The 16,660-nt window shown below is 40.2% G+C and overlaps 1 protein-coding gene across 3 annotated transcripts in view; it reads right to left on the bottom strand.

Annotated features, from left to right (window-relative positions):
* Positions 1 to 16,660, bottom strand: part of CERS6 (ceramide synthase 6) — a 133,575-nt gene that overhangs the window by 93,244 nt on the left and 23,671 nt on the right. For all 3 annotated transcript variants that reach the window (XM_075756744.1, XM_075756746.1, XM_075756745.1), the window contains exons 2-3: positions 2,915 to 3,020; positions 307 to 437 (exon numbers count right to left, since the gene is read on the bottom strand). In XM_075756744.1, the coding sequence (XP_075612859.1) occupies positions 307 to 437; positions 2,915 to 3,020 (237 nt within the window). The remainder of the gene's footprint in view (positions 1 to 306; positions 438 to 2,914; positions 3,021 to 16,660) is intronic.

Consider the following 16,660-nt stretch of genomic DNA (forward strand, 5'->3'; position numbering starts at 1 on the left):
GCTAAAGGCTGTGGTGTAAAGATGGCTCCCTAGTCTAACACCAGGCGATTTGTCTCAAAGGATCAGGCTGCACCCTGACAGGATAGAATCACAACCACGTGATTTGTGAAAGCTTTTCACCATTGAAAGTATACACAATCTGACTCCTTCAGGAGAAAGAAGATCGTTTTTCTCATTCAAGAAGTTATATTCCACCAATTTGTATCATTTTTCTATCCATCTACAAAAATACCCGTGAAGAACAAAGGGGAAAACTGATGAAGACACAGGCTCAACAAGACTTAAGAAAAGAACGCGCATCCTTACATGCTCTCACAGAACTTGGTAAGAGTACTGGGCTTTTCCTGGTTGCGTCTTTGTCGAAACCAACGTTGAATGCTGCGCACATCCCAGTCCAGCTGCTTGGAGAGGCCCTCCAGCCTCTTCTCATCTGGATGCTACAGAACAGAGAACAATAAAAATTATTTCTTTGCCTAACTGCAGTAACTCCGCTTTAAATTTAGAATGACTGTAATTGCCTCTTGATGTCTTAGAGGCTGCCTGTCAGATACATGGATACACAAAAATAAAATTACTTTCACAGAAATCTCTGCTGGCAGATCCACATCAAAACACTTTTACAGTGACTATTATTAATCTGGAAGGACACATGCTGTAATACTGCATGCAGGTTACTACTAATAAGAATCTTAAAGGGGACAGTGGGAAACTTGCTTGAAAGTTGGAAAGTGATGATAAGTACAGATAAAATGGCATGCACTTCCCAAGCAGTGAGGCTTACAAACACTCCCTGCCTGCCACATGCTATGCCTGTTCCAGCCTCCTGCATCAGGATCTTTGCCCTATCAACTGTTGCAGTAGTGAAGATTGTTTGACTGACATGGAAAGAAGATATATCCCGTGTTTGTGCATGTTAATGTTAAAAAATGAGGTCATTAAACAAAGTGACAAATTCAAAAGGAAAATCACCTTGACAACAAGGAGAGAGGATTTTTTTCTGTAAAATTAGGTACACATAATCATTCTCCAAAGCAGCAAATGTGGAACTCTCATTCCATTAGAGCGGCTGCAAACCAGTGCAGAGGTAAGGCAAAAGAAAGTGAGTCTATCCTTAATTTGACTACTATATGGACAGAAGAGTGATACAGGCCACGTTTCCAATCATGCAGCAATTCTACATGTACAGTACTGCATGAGGACTATTTATATATTTCTCCTGATCACATTCTTTTTTAAAGAAACAGAAGAAGCTTTTGGACAATCTATTTTCTGGAGCTCTACCTTTATTTCTGTAAGCCAGTTACATACATTGAATAAGATAAAAATCCTTTATCATGGCAGCTCTTGTAAATGTTGCAAAAAGGTAAAACAGCAAAGCTTTTGTCAGGCTGAAGTTTCACCTATCAGCCTCCAGGAAAAGACAGGAAGGAGAGAGAAGGGGGGGAAAAATATAGGTTTTTAGTCAACTAAAATAGCCACTAGTTTTTTCAATGGAAGGTTAAGAAAAGCCATTCTCTGTAACTTTAGGAAAAAAAAAATCAAATGATTGATGCAGCTCTTGGAAGCTGGACTACAGAGAACTGCTGCACATGACTCAAAAAAGGCGGCTAGCTAAATCGGACAGTTTCTTTGAGAGCAGCTTCCAGACAGCCCTACCAAACTCTTGCAGGAAAGTAGATACTTTCCTTTGGAGCTCTTCCCACTTGTCTCTGTGCACTGGGTGTTGGAAGCCATGTGTGCCAGCTCCTACCATGACTCACAGGCATTAGATCACTTCACACACTCAGGCCATGTGTCGGACTAGCAGATTCTGCAAGGAAAAATATATATTTTTAAAAAATCCCTTTCTTCCTCCAGCTGAGTCTGGGTGAGAGCACATGTGTTGCAGCTTTTAGACACAAGGTATGGGCAATTACCTCTCTGAAAACGGGCAAAAACCACACCAAGTGCCATGGTGATCTCAGGCTAGGGTAGGACACACAAGCAAGACAGATCCATGGCATTTTTCACTGTTCCTGACAATGAACCCAATTTTGCCCTCTGTGACTCTGACACTTTCCAAAGTTTAGGCTGATGCCTTTGCTGCGGTGCACCCAGCTGCAGCCTGGAGCTGAGGTGGGACTGGGAAGTTCCTGCAGCGCAGTGGCTTCATCCTTCAGGCCTCCACAGGCCTTTCTGCTACAAAGTGGCTGACCACTGAGGTCTTCAGGAGACTCTAAAGCATACCTAATGACTGCTCACTGCTATGGAAAAGCTCAGGATGCTTCAAAAGCATGGACAGGGTGACACAGAGGTTTAGTTGAGATGTTATACAGTGAGAGCTGTAGAGACGGACATAAGGGGTGGGGGAAAAACTTGTATTGTACAAAAAAAACCCTGCAATCTCTAAATCATTATTCAGTTTCCCCCACTTTTCTAGCTTCTTCCTTCCCCCACCGCTCCACTCCAATTTCAAAGGACATTCATCACAACATAAACAGCTGGGACATCAGCAAGCCAGCAGTGCCCTGTGCTCAGGCAGTTCCCCTAAAAGGATTAGCTTTGAAGTTTCATGGAAAACATAGTAAGGCCAATTGTACTGGCTCACAATTTGCTCTTTAAAAAAAAAAAAAAAAAAAAAAGATGATTTTGTGGAAATTTCTAAAAGATAAGCAAAAAAAAAGTAGGTGGCCATACGGCACCTACAAAGCGTTTCTGTAACAACTTGTTTTGATCAAAAGCTTACAGGAGACCTCATGATGGGACACACAACTGCTCAAGCTGGCACACCAATGACAACCTTGACATTTGCCTGTTCTGATTTTAGCTGTAAAAATGCAGCGCTGCATTTAGCAGTTAGCTTTGTTTTGTTCAGACATAGTTGATAGTGCCATATCACACTTTATAAGTTATATATTTTAGTTTAATACTCTACCTTTGTAATAGCTGTGAAAACTTTTTCCAGGATAGCATTAGGTTGAGCTTTCTGTGGTCCATTGGCTTGGACTTTAAGGCCTAAGGCACATGGTTTAGCAATGAACCTGTTAGAAACGGAAGAGTGAAAAAAGAAAACAAGTGAAATCCTTCAGTTATTTATTTCATTACTGTTATCAATCAATGATATGTGGTAAATGCACAAACATTATAACCCTGCCAACAAAACGGTATTTAGCCTTACAGCTCAAAAGCAAGTTCATACAGGCGCTTACACTGCAAAATAAGTAACATCACTTTGAAGGATGAAAGGAACTCTGTGGAGCACATGAAACGGAGGATTTTCTTTCATGTTGAAAAAAAAAAAATGGATAGAACAAAAGCATGAGAGGAATGCCTCCTACAGAAGCACCAACTAATGAGAAGAGCAGAGCAGCTTGCAGAGATGAGGAGCACATAATATTCTCCTCCAAACAGAGCCTTTTTCATAAATCTGTTTCCAGAGTAGTTACTGCCTCAGGACACGTTTTGCACAGTGGAAATTCAAAGTCCTTAAAGGCAGCAAGCACTGAAGCTGCCCAGTCAATACAATTTTCTAAACCATAAAGTTTAAATGCTGTTGAGCCATGCCTCAAAGACTTTGCTCTTCCTCCAAACTCTTCTGCTGAAATACGAAGCTGTCATAGATCCAAACACCAATCCATTAGTTCATTCAGTTTATAAATTGGGCGTCTCTGATACATAACTTACATTACATACACTCGAAGACCACCATTCCACTAATTTAAAACCAAATTACTTGTAACTATGAGTCCCACTCTGGAATCCCCATGAAAGGTACAAAGTCTGTATGAGAATCATGTTCACATATGAACAGTATGAACTGCCATCTTTGAACTATTAACTCTTGATTTCACTTAAAAGACTTGTGTTTCCTAAGACCTCATTTGCCAGCAGGGACCAAAACAACACACTCAGTTAAAAAGTAGTTCCACATTTATCCAGCTCTTAAAAAATCATGGAATCCTTATCCACATGCAAGCTCCATTTTTAGCACTGGTTTGAGCTACAATTGCTGTTTCTGCTATGTTTAAGACAGCACAGCTGATTAAAGAGAATTAAGTCCTAAGCAATCCTTCAGTGGTTACAGCAATAGCACTGTGCTAAAGAAAGATGGATGATGCCAGGCCACCTTGTTTTCCTTATTTTTCCGAGGAAAAATTCTTGATACATTGATACCATTCCCATATGAAAGCCAATCCTATAGCCTGAAATCATTTTGGTGACTATTTGTGAGGATGGCAGGAAGTCATATATCCAAAGACATATGCAGTGTATCGGTGAATTCACTCTTTCATCCTTGTATAAGAGGAAAAAAACCACAACTTACTACATTCTATAAAAGTTTAGTCACAATTTGGATTGGCTGCAGATTGCAACCATACTGCTACCTCCTTAGCATCAGCCAAATCAATGGCACTGCATCAGGTATAAATTCCGTGCTTTAGGGTTAAGAGCTTTAACAATACCAGTTTGACTGCTGAGTTCAAGCAGAAAGCAGTCCAGTTTTCTGCTCATGAAACAGAAGCATATAAGCTCTGTATGTGTTATATGTAAATATGCTGTGATCTAGGTACACTGGAAACCTGTACATTACTTAAAGTATAAGGTGACAAAAGAAGAAGCGAGAACTGTACTCCCTATTTCCACACGGACTTGCTAAGTCAGTCTCTGAAGTAAGATTTGATTTGGGTAGTTTTTTGTTGTTGGTTGGTTGGTTGAGGGACGTGTGGTTTGGGTTTTGGTTGGGTTTTTTGTCTGGGGCTTTTTGTTTGGTTTTTTTTTTTTACATACATGTATCTTTCAATTTCTGTTTTGCTTTTCTTGTTCTGCTGAGTGAAGGAATGAGATAGCCATGATATAACTCCAATAGAAAGGCAGTTCCCTAAATGTGCTAATTTAAAAGAAAAAAAAAATTGATAAAGTCAAAAGCAGATTAGAAAGTCCCAGCTAGAAAAATTCCACAAGGAGCAATTCCAACAAGCTTCATGCTGAGCTGATCTTCATTTAAATCTAAGGAAACCAGCTGGGTTTCCTTAAATGCCATTCCTAAAATGACATGACTTGCTAATGAAGAGCCTAGATAAAGCCAGAACAAAGCACAGATACAGTGTTTGTCTAGATTTTAAAAAGAGAATTGTAATATTGATGTTATACCCATTACCAAAAGGGAAACAAATTTTCTGCTTCAATCTGATATTTTCTAAACAGGAATATTATTTTTTTCTTCCTTTACCGCTTCTGTTTTTCACATGCACTGGACCCGAACCAGAGCTTGTCCACTAGGACAGCAAAGCGCAGTAAGGATGTGTACAGGGATTACAGCTGCAAGACACAGGGTGATCTTGGCCAGCTATGTCTGGGAGAAAGGGTAAGGGAAAGTTTAAAAAACCCACAGAGGTCTCTCTCCTGCTATGTTCTTGTGGTCTTTCTCCACTTTTGAAAAAAAGCTTTAAAAAAATCCCCTCAAGGGATTGTTAATTCCTAGTAGGACACTCAAGGACACTAAGGCAATTTTAACAGAAACATTTTATATGCCTGCAATACTGAGCAGGTCTGACCACCAATTCAAGTGTGCATGAGCCATGTCATGCCTTTGGTGTGACTGGCAAAATTTAAAATAATTTTTTTTACTTTACACACAAAAACTTAATGAGTTCAAGCTATATTTGCAGTATAAAAATTGTTTTTCAAGGTTAAAATACAATTTTAAAGTACAACTTAATCAATAGGATCCCAAATGTCATACCAGATGCCAAAAAAGCATCATTAACATAATTCTCACCAATATTTTTCTGTAATAATTTAAATAGATTCGTAAGTAAACAAAACAGAATTAATGTTTGATACACGTACAAACTACAAGCATTTTGCCAAATGTTGCATTTCTTAAAAGCACTATTCATTTTTTCCATTTCTGCTAGCGCTGTGGTATTCAATTCCCCAGCAGTCTTACTGAAACCCATGGGACTATTTATTGCATAAGGTACTGCAATTAAGAAGGGAGAACTATTGTGAAAGAGTAAGGAAAGCAGAATCAAGTATATTGCCAGGTTTTCTCTTTAAAACATGTAAATCTGAACAAATGGTACACTAAGATCTCTTTTTTTCAATAGATTCCAGTACAGCTGAATTGAAAGCTGGCATTCAATTATGGAGAAATTAAAAAGCAAGCATTTTTTGCCAAATGCAGCCTCATCTATTATCGATCTAGAAATGAAAGACCAACATAAACAAGGGAATTAAACTCAGAATTCAAGAACCTTTTTATAGACAGCTTCCTCATTCACAATCTAAAGCCACATTTAAAACCAAAACCAAACCAAAAGCCCACAGCCAGTTAATTCAGATAACGGGCTGCTGCACAGCATCTGAGTGGAAAGCATTCAGCCTTTGCAGGCCCATAAACACCACATCGTCTGCCTGAAGGCAAACAAGCATTTCTGAGTGTCCCATACCCCCCAAAGGCAGGTGCTGATTTGCATTCTAGATCCTGTCTGTTTTTCTCAAATCGATTATTTACAACAGCAACCGCAAGGCTTCATACTCCATCCCAAACTCAGAGATCAGTTTTTCCTCTAGAAAGGAGTCAAGAAACCCTTTGCAAAATGATCCCCCACCTCCCCTAGAACATAAAAAGAAGCACCATTTCACCAAAAGTATGTAAATTTGATCAACAAGTACCACCATTTTGGGTTTCCCACCTGCCCTTTAACAAATGCTAACTAGACAAAGTCAGCCACTATTACAACAGGTGAGTAAGTAGAAAAAGGAGAAATAAAAAAACCCCAAACCAACAAACAAAACTAAAAATTAACTTTGTCCTGGTGTAGGAAGGCACTCGCCAGTTGGGCGCCACTTGCTCTTTCCAGGGATGGCAGCACGTGCAGTGCTGCGTAGAGGGAGACAAGGATCCCACCCAACCATCAACTCCCAGGGAAAATGAAACCGCAAACCTGCAGAGTCTTTCTTCAGAAGCCATGCCCACTGCTCCGCACTAGATGTCTAAGTCCTCACGTTCATAAAATTACAGCTTAAAAATATTCTGGCTCCACTTCCTGGGCACTCCACGCTGGAGAAGTTTCTCTTTAGAAATATGAAGAGGTCAGATTCGCAGTGAGCACAAACCATGCTGGGCATATCAACTGGAAACGTAACTACCGTATCGCTGATAAAATAACCTCTAATAAAAAAGTAAGGAAAATGCTCCCACTGATTCACTCTTTCTATTCTCCTTTACTGAGTATTTGAACCTTACTAATTAATTACCATGTAACCTTTTTAATTTACTGCTTTTCATCTTGACAAATTACATCATTTTAATCCCAGAATTAACTAGAAATGTTATCATTGACCCTCATGAACCTTGGAAGCTGATGTTCATTAGTACTAGCAAAGTCTGCATTAAATATTTTTTTAAAAGTATCACATGAAGGAGAAGGAAAAAAAAGTAAAAAGATCCTTTTTTTTGTGATTCTCTGGATTTTATTACAAATCAAAACAGCCCTACTTGTGACATGTAATCTTTGCCCTGAATCTGGTCAGAAACTAATATATAGCAACTCTTTAGTCATCTGGGGCACTGGAAATATGCCTGTTTGGCCCTCCTACAGCACATGAATGTAGTGTTTTCATACCTGCAGGTCATGTGCCACTTCTGAGCTGACCAAAGCAGCTGCCCTTTAGCAAATCCATTTCGACAGTTTCTCAGCAGCTTTGAAGATGCTGAAACCACCACAGAGCCCACAACAGGTAAACAGGGATTACAGGTTTTTTAAACAGCCTAAAAGGTCTGCAAGAATTAAGGCTTTTCAAACTGGGCCAAAAAAACCCACCAATCTAAACAAAAAATCCCGTTAACAGGGCTAAATGATTCATGTAACTAAATAGGCTTTGTTTTTTAAAATGTATGGGGAGATATAGACAAAGTAGTCAATGGCTTGTTCTAAACTTTACCTTTAAGAAATATCAGCCTTAAAATAATTGACAATGTTAGCTGACAAGTGATACATGTTAACCAGTTCAAAGAAGGTTTGGATTCCTTCCCATGCCCTTTGAAGTGATAAAATTGTACTACTTTGCAATGCTTATTTCTCAAAATGTTTCGGCTCTATTTAGAAATTCACATTTCATCAAAATTCTCTCTAGAACAAGACAGCAAGAATCCAGAAATTGAAAACCATAAACCTTTCTCCATTTTTAATGAGGTAAATAAGCAGAAAAAAACCCCAAACCAACCCCAAACCCAAAACAGAAAAACCCCACACCCCACAACTCTCTCCCCTCTTCCAAACTCAAACCCCACAAGCTGATAAAAAAGGGGCCCAGGTATGGGGAAGCAACAGACTGAGTGGACGAAAGAGTCTGCTATAGATTTTTTTATTATTATTTTCTTACTGTGGGAGGATAATGACTTACTATCTTGATCCTTGATTTTACTATACTGTCCTAATATAATCTGTAATAAAATCTATTGAACTTATGTCCAATTATTTTTACAAAAGGACAAGGTTATCCATTCAAGAGAACCTAAATCAAGACGAGGTTCTTTGATGTAGATGCAAAAGGGTGTTTTACACTCCTGCATTTAAAATTGGCATACCTAAAATAAGTCACCATCACAAGGGATAGAGCTGCAAAAAGTCTTACTAGGCCCTAAACCCAGGAATAACTGCCAACAAAATAAGCTTAGATTTTTTTTTTTTTTAATTTTATGAACTTCCCCTATCAGATTTAATAAGCTGTCCTGCCATTCACATGCAATATGTTTTAAGTGTTTGTATTGGGTCTGGCTGAGATGGAGTTAATTCTCCCCACAGCAGCCCTCATAGTGCTGTGCTGTGTATTGGTAGCTAGCAAACTGTTGATAACACACCAGTGTTTTGGCTACTACTGAGCAGTGCCAGCACACATCAAGGCTTTCCAACATTTCTTTTTCCCCAGCAGTAGGCTGGGGGTGGGCAAGATCTTGGGAGGGGACACAGCTAGGACAGCTGACCCAAACTGACCAAAGGGATATTCCATACCATATGATGTCATGCTCAGCAGTAAGAAACTGAGAATAGGGGGAGGAACAGGGTGGGGGCATTCGTTGTTTTTTTTTTTTACAATGTTTGTCTTCCGGAGTAAGGGGCACACTTACTGAAGCCCTACTTCCCAGGAAGTGGCCGGACATCGCCTGCTGATGGGAAGTAGAGAATAATCTTTGCTTTTTGCTTTGCTTCCGTGCGCGGCTTTTTGCTTTAGCTACATTAAACTGCCTTTATCTCGACCCACGAGTTTGGGATTGTTTTTTCTCCATCTTCCTTTCTCCCCTCCCTGCCTTGCTGAGGAGGCGAGTGATAGAGCGGCTCTGGTGGGCACCTGGCCCCCAGCCAGGGTCAACCCACCACAGTGTTGTTGTATGTCAAGAAAATTTCTGTTAAATTTTTAATTTAAAACTTTCAAACTACGTGCACCAAGTGACCTGTGTGCTCCTTGACCTTGAAACCTCTCCTGAGGATTGCAAACAGACTGAATTCATTTAAATTTCTGACCTATGACTGTTATTGCTTAGTTTTGCATCAACCTTCTTGTTCCTCCTGAGTCTTGTTAAAGCAATGACTTTTTATCTAGGTGTAACACATTTTAATGGCTAACAGGCTCTGTAAAATCTGCCATCAGGCAGAACCTTGGCTACAAAGTCCCCATAAACACCGAGAATATGCATTTTTGCTTTAGCCTTTCATGTCCGCAAAGATATTTGACTTAACTGCTTGCCAGTGCACAATGTGAGTTTGGATCTCCCTTTCCTGTGCTGATGATACATCTACATGGAGAAATGTGAGAAAACTACGGTCAATGTGAAGTGTGCAGAGCATCTTTGAGTCATCTCCAAGTATATCGAACTCTGAGCTAAGCAGTGTACTCTGATTACATACAAACAGTATCTCTGTGAACCTGGTAAAAACCTCTTGCTTGGACACAGGCATAGTTCAAGTGGTGCTTGCATAAAAGACTGCTCACGTTGCTAACACCAGCCAACTGTGAGCTCCATAACAAAAAAAACCAAGCAAGCTATTCCTGCAAGTTAAGTACATCTGTCAAATCTCATTGTTTCCCATTAGTATATTTACAAATACTAGGGAAGGCAGTTATAACCAGCAAAAAATACTGTCTGTGCTAAAGAGATGCCCAGATCTGGTTTGAAGAGTTTGGCTCCCTTTTTGAAAGACTGATGCAGAACAAATTTTCCTGGCTCATCTGCTTTATGCTCTCTAAACACAGATTGTTCCAGGGATTTATGATTACAATTGTCTAACCTGTTGGACATCACTTGCTGGTTTTAAACAGAAATAATCTAAATTTGCTTTAACTACAAGAATGGGTGAAAGCAAGAGAGGCTTGTTTCTGAGCGGACACTCAACAGATTTACTGCCACAACACACAAAAACAATTGCTGTATTTGTTACTTTTGTATAGCTGACCTACTTGATTCAGAAGTTACTTGTTTGCTAATAAATTTAAAAAAAGCAGAAAAGTCTTAATAGTCCTAGGACAAATTCAGTAGATAAGCAGGATAGTCACCTCAGTATACTTATCCCAGTACTGATTCTGGCTTTATGTTTCCCAACAACTTCTGCTGCAGAAAGCCCCACCAGAATACAATGTCTAAAGCACAGACAGGGGGCTTAACCCAGTTAACCTCATCCTATACAGGAAAGTTAACTTCACTAAAACTTGTTGGCTGTGCTGGGCAATGGGTTATAACTCCTGCAATGAAACCTGGCCTGCCCAAGCAAGAAGCCCAGCACACGACTTGGTACATGAGCGAGAGCCTTCTCCTGCTGAGCATCGCGAGTGCTGCCTCAGAGGGCAGTGTGCAGGAGAGCTGAGAGCCAGTCCTTTCAGAGGGGACCTATTCCCAGTGCTCCTGAAATGCCTTCAGAAAAGCACATATATGCATCTGCCTTTCATCAGAGAGGTCCGATGCTTTTCCTTCTCTTCTTGTTAAGAGATGCATTAGCCATTATTTCCACACTGGCATCATTATCCCATACCTCCCATCCCGTTATACAAACTAAGCACTATACTGTGGAACCCACATGCGTTTCTAAAAATAAAAGCTAAGCAGCTTGTGAGAGAATACAGCTTACTGAAGTAGTGAGGTTTTCTCTTTCTTTGGCTCAAATTATTAGACAGCATTTACACTCACTAGAGGGGGGAAAAAAAAGATTGCTAGAAAATCAGTGCTTTGGTGTGGGGTTTTTTCCCCTCCCAACATTTTGAAAGCTTCTTGTTAATGTTTTGACCTGAGAAACCTTTCCAATAAGCAAACATGTTTTTGACGTTGGCATTTCTACACAGTATTTTAAGTTTCATTAAAAGGCTTTAAAAAAATCAAAACAAATCAACCTACCCCAAAAAATAAATAACCCACACATCGCTCACCAGTGTCCTGCTACTTCTTAAACACAGAGCTGGGCTGCCATCTGAAATCCTTCCTAACAAAGGGCATTGCTCATCCCTCATAAAATAAATAAAAGTACATGTCAAACTGGCAGTAGAAAACGCATCTATTACTGTACTTGGACCTCAGGGAGCGCAGCTGGCAGCAGCCTGCAGTGCCGCTGAAGGCTGGTGAAACTAATGGTGTGGGAGAAGAAACTGCTCATCTAAAATAATGAGGCGCAATCCAATACTTTACTAAGTGCAGGTATTTGCTGGGATTTAGCATGGACAGAGTCCTAGCAGCTAGTGGTGGCAGAAGCCAATGCATCGTTACACGTGGGCTCTGTCAGGCTTGCTCCCATCAGCCAGATACCCCTCTGGAATACCAGTCACTAGTACTCAAGTACCACCACTCCCATGCATTTTTCTACCTTTTGACAGAAAATATTATTTCTTTTAATAAAAAATCAAAGATGGATATAAAAAGCAGGCTAAAGAATAGCACTACACCTGTAACACTTGATGTAATAGAAGCACTGACACATATACATATTAGCTGTATAAAGCTGCTCCATCTCTGCTTGCCAGAACAATGCTTCAAAAAGGTTTTAGTAATTAGCAAAGCACCCTTATAAATTCAGCATCTTGTCCTAGCAAAACAGCATTCAGCATCAAGTGTTTTTCATACTGAGGGTGCTATGGAAGTAAAAAATGGTTTTATACAGATAAGTTTTAGAGAAGAATATTTGGTCACAGTAATCTGCTTGGGGACAATAAGGGACTCAAGGGTTTCCATCCAAGAGTACTTTCACATAATAGAAACTTTCACTTTACTCAACAGTCTGAAAGGTAGCTGTGATTAAAAAACAATTTAGTAGCTGCATTTCAGCTTGGAGGCTTACCAATTAGTGCAGTACTAGTGCACACCATTTTAAGTAAATAAAACAAATTATCCTCATCACTCAACAGCAATATTATGAAATGTTTTATCTTACGGAGTTACTCTCAAGTTACTGACATGACTGACCTATACCATTCAATTATTGTAAAACTGTTTCTTTTTTGCAGCTGGATTTCTCACATTTATATTGTCCTGCCTTGTTGTTTGGGTTTTTTTGACTGAACATACATGTCCAAAAGTCACATCTACACATTGTGCAAAGTCAAAAATACTCCCTCTTTCCTGAGATATTGCTCCAATAACAAAAAACACAACCAACAACATCTGTTTGACTTGAGCTACCTTTGCATGCCTGCTAGGTCCCAAGCTGCAGACCAGACTCCGCTGATCATGGCCCCGATTCCAGCCCCTGTTCACACACACTGCCAAACCCTTTCGCCTCACTGATCTTGCAAACCTACTTAATCCTTTCTCTTACAAGTGGAAAGGTTAGGGATGAGTCTATCTCAAGCTGTAGGTTAGTTCATAAACAGGACTGACTGAAGCAGAGGGTGTTCAGCCACCAATATGGGAATACCCCAATGCAGCCTCTACCAGCAGCACTCCAGTTGCTTGTCCTGTTAATAAATTACTAGGAAAATGGGATGCAAACATACGCCAACAGCTTACAAACAGAAGTAGTCACGTTTTCCAAACATGGAAGCATGTTTTTTAAATTTTTTTTAATATACGCATGCATAAAGCTATAAGTATTTCAGTTCCTCATGAAACTCTGTGAGACCAAGGAGCTGAAGTGGGGAGGAACTGCATGCCCTCTCCAGAATAGCAACAAGAACTGCATAAATGTAGAGAAAGGTCACAAATAAGTATTTTTGCAGCCAGCTGTCTAATGCTTTCTTTCTTTGTAATATCTAAAAATAAAGAGTTTAGTCACTATGTAACTTTCCAAGTGCGGATGAGGCAGAGGGAGAAGGGAATGGAAGGGGAGATACACTCTAGTCCCCCCGATCTCTCGCACACAGTGCCTCCTCTCAGCTGCCCTCCACCAGCATCACCAAGGCTGTAGAACGGACGGATGATACAGTGTTGAAAGTATTGCTCTGACCCTTTTTACACACAGTGGAATCAGGATACACGAGTCAGGGTCAGTGGTAAAATTCAGGTCTCCAAAATTGTAGCTGACTGCTAAAGGTCAGTGGAGACAAAAATATTCTCCCAACTTTTAAAAAGCTGTGGCTTAGAGACTTTCTAGACCAAAAAAAGGCATCTTTGCATGCAGCAGTCCCCAAAGAGCTGCTCCTCCCTCCCCAAGCTGCACTAGTAGCTCACTGAGCCCATGCAAACTTTCAACACCCTGTGGCAGAGCTCCCCAGTGTAAATTCAGACTGCGTGAAGACACCCATCTCCCTTCATTTTGAACTTGTTACTTACCAGTTTCATTTCTGGCCCTTTACCTTTTGCACTGGGTAAAAATGAATGGTCAACCCCAATGCATCCCTTCCATGCCACTCCTGACCCTATACATTTGTCTCCTACTCCCCTCTGCCACCTCCTAAAATACAGAGCTGATACATACCATTACTTCAGCAAGTCTGGGAGAGCCAAAGCAAAGAGCCAGCCATAAAACATCGACATATGAAAAGACACATGGCCCAAATGGGATTAAATGCTGGACAGAGAAAAGGGTAGGAAGAAAGCATATACAGACAGGGAAGATCGACAATTTGATTTTTAAGTTGCAGTAGGTCACCCTAACAGAATGACTGTTCTAACCCACCAGGCCCTGCAGCTTTACTTTATCTTTTACTTTGGTCATATTTTCAATATGTGAGCAAGAAAATAAAAATAAAAATTTGTGAGCAATACCTGTGCCTATATTAAAGCCATAGCCAAGTCATACCATCCACCAGCCTCTTGGCACGTACACACATTCTTAATGTAGCTCTCCTTCATCCACCAAGGCAGCTTCTGAGATGCAAAAAGAAGCTGCAGTTACCTGCCACTTGGACATGACCCAAAAGTTGCTAAGTGGCTCAGAGCAACGGTCTAAAGGAGTAAAAGCCTCAGCAATGATTTTGATAAATAACATAACTCTGCCCACTAAAAAAACAATGCTACTCCTCCAGGTTCCTCTGTGGCCTGGTCATTAAGTGATAGCTCATCTCATCAATGTCCTCTTATCTTCTAATTTATTTTCCTTACTCTGATCTATTTACTACCAGGAGGCAAAATAATGCCTGGATGTAGTTTAAAAGGATGTAGTTAAAAATCCCTAGTGCTCATTCTAACAACACAATTGTTCCATCGGATATTATTACAAAAGACTGTAGCAAGTCACTGAACAGAACTGGACATTTCAGCAATACCTTCCTGGAAAATATTAAAAGGTGTCTGAAAAGTTGAGAAATTGCATTGCTCACCTAGAACAGGAACTCTAAGTTCCATCTGGTTAGCATGCATTTTTTGAAAGCAGAAAAGATAGAAGATACGTTATGGAACATTAAAAAAAGACTTAAGTCCTCAACATGTTTCAGTGCTTGTCTGGCTCAAGCACCCCTCCCCTGCTGCCTTCCTCCATGGCTTCTGCAACTTGTCCCTGAGCAAGCGCAGGTGCTGCATGACCGGCAATGCCCAAACCTCCACCTGTCTGCTACAAATGTGCTCCTGCCTTTGAGCAAATGACCAGCCCTGCCTGCACAATTTATAGGCATGCTCTATTCCTGAATGTTGTCATCACACTACCTGGGAGAGGCACAAACTCCCGGTCTTGAAAGAGCACACATCACAAAGTATTTAAATATTTGTAAGCTTCCTCTTTGTCCTGAGTTTGCTTCCTCCATTGTGGGTGGACTGTCATGGCATACAACAGAGAGGATTTAAACACGTGCCTCACTTTTATTGGCAAACCAGTACCTCTGGCGCAAATCCTATTTCTCCCTACGTCAGGAGGTAGGACGTTTTTCAGGAACTTTCCTGCTCCAAGATGAAAGCTCACACTACATCTTGCTTCTGGTGAAGACTGTTCCCTTTGAAGAAGGAATAGGTCATGGATGCCTCACAGTAGGATGGTTGTATTTCTGTGAGTACTTGAAATAGGGATGGTTGGTTTGACTTGGAGGTTAAGCTTTCATTCCAAGAGCTAGGTCACAGAATCACAAAACCTTTTGAGGGAACTTCAAGATGAACCAATTTTCATCCTGGTTGGCAGGTGTTAGTCACACAAGATGACCACAATGGTATTGATTCACTTTTTATTTTTTTACATGTGTGTGACTGCATGTATATATGTATACATACACAAACACACATACATATATAAAGCATCTGTAATGGCATATATATATTTATATATTTATGTACATGTAATAAATGTGCATGTACACACATCAAACTTCAACATATTGTCTGACTACTCAACAAGAATTGGAGCCTTATTTCCAGACACTTTGCACAAAATCAGAACAAAACTCTGTTCCTAACTGGTGCAAAAATCTAGTGCCTCGGTTTATTTCTATTTAGCTTCCTATACAAAAAAGATAACAAATACATGTACATATTCAGGAAACCTATTTCTGTAGAAGCATGCAGCCAAATGACACAATAAATTATTTTACCTATTTTATCCCTAAATTGAGATTACTGAAGAAGATAAGGACTGTTCAAAATTTGCAGCTGGAGTTTCCAGCTGGATCCAACTAAGCCAGAAGAGGCTCCCCTGGTCAGTCCCCACCTACCCAGGCACAGCACCCTGAGCAGGGGCAGCTACCCAAAGCACTCAGGCTCCCTCACCCTCACTCGTCCCACCCTGCCACCTTTACTGCAGCCACAGAAGCAGCAAATTAGGGCTTTGAGAAACTGAAGACTATCCCTGCCCACCTCCCCAGAAAAGCATTGAATTTTTAGCTGGATCAGTGACCTGATCCTGTTCGCCATCAGCACAGCATTGCTAAGCTGAGACATAAGCAAACCTGAGTGTGAACTCTCCAAAAGCTCAACTTAAGCCATCACAGGACCTCATTCAGATTCTGCTTTGGAAATCTGACTTTAGCATTTCTTAAAAATTATTCTCTTCTGAGAAAAGAGATTAAAAAAAGCATATTAAGATGACTGTAATTCAAAAGAATTGAACTGCTGTTTCAGCAAAAGATTTGTAAAAATACCTATATTAATGCTCATACCTGAAACCTCAAAAAACAGCTCAGATGGACTCCTTTTGAGAAGTAGTTTCTACCTACATTGCATGATCATTAAATACCATCCAGACCGATCAAAATACTCAACAAAGAAAAAAAGCAACTAGTTCTCACTAGCTCCCAAGCTTTCCTGTACATTTTTCACCTTCATCTTTCTATTCTA

Source organism: Balearica regulorum, chromosome 6 (genome assembly GCF_011004875.1).
Source record: "Balearica regulorum gibbericeps isolate bBalReg1 chromosome 6, bBalReg1.pri, whole genome shotgun sequence".
NCBI lineage: Eukaryota > Metazoa > Chordata > Aves > Gruiformes > Gruidae > Balearica > Balearica regulorum.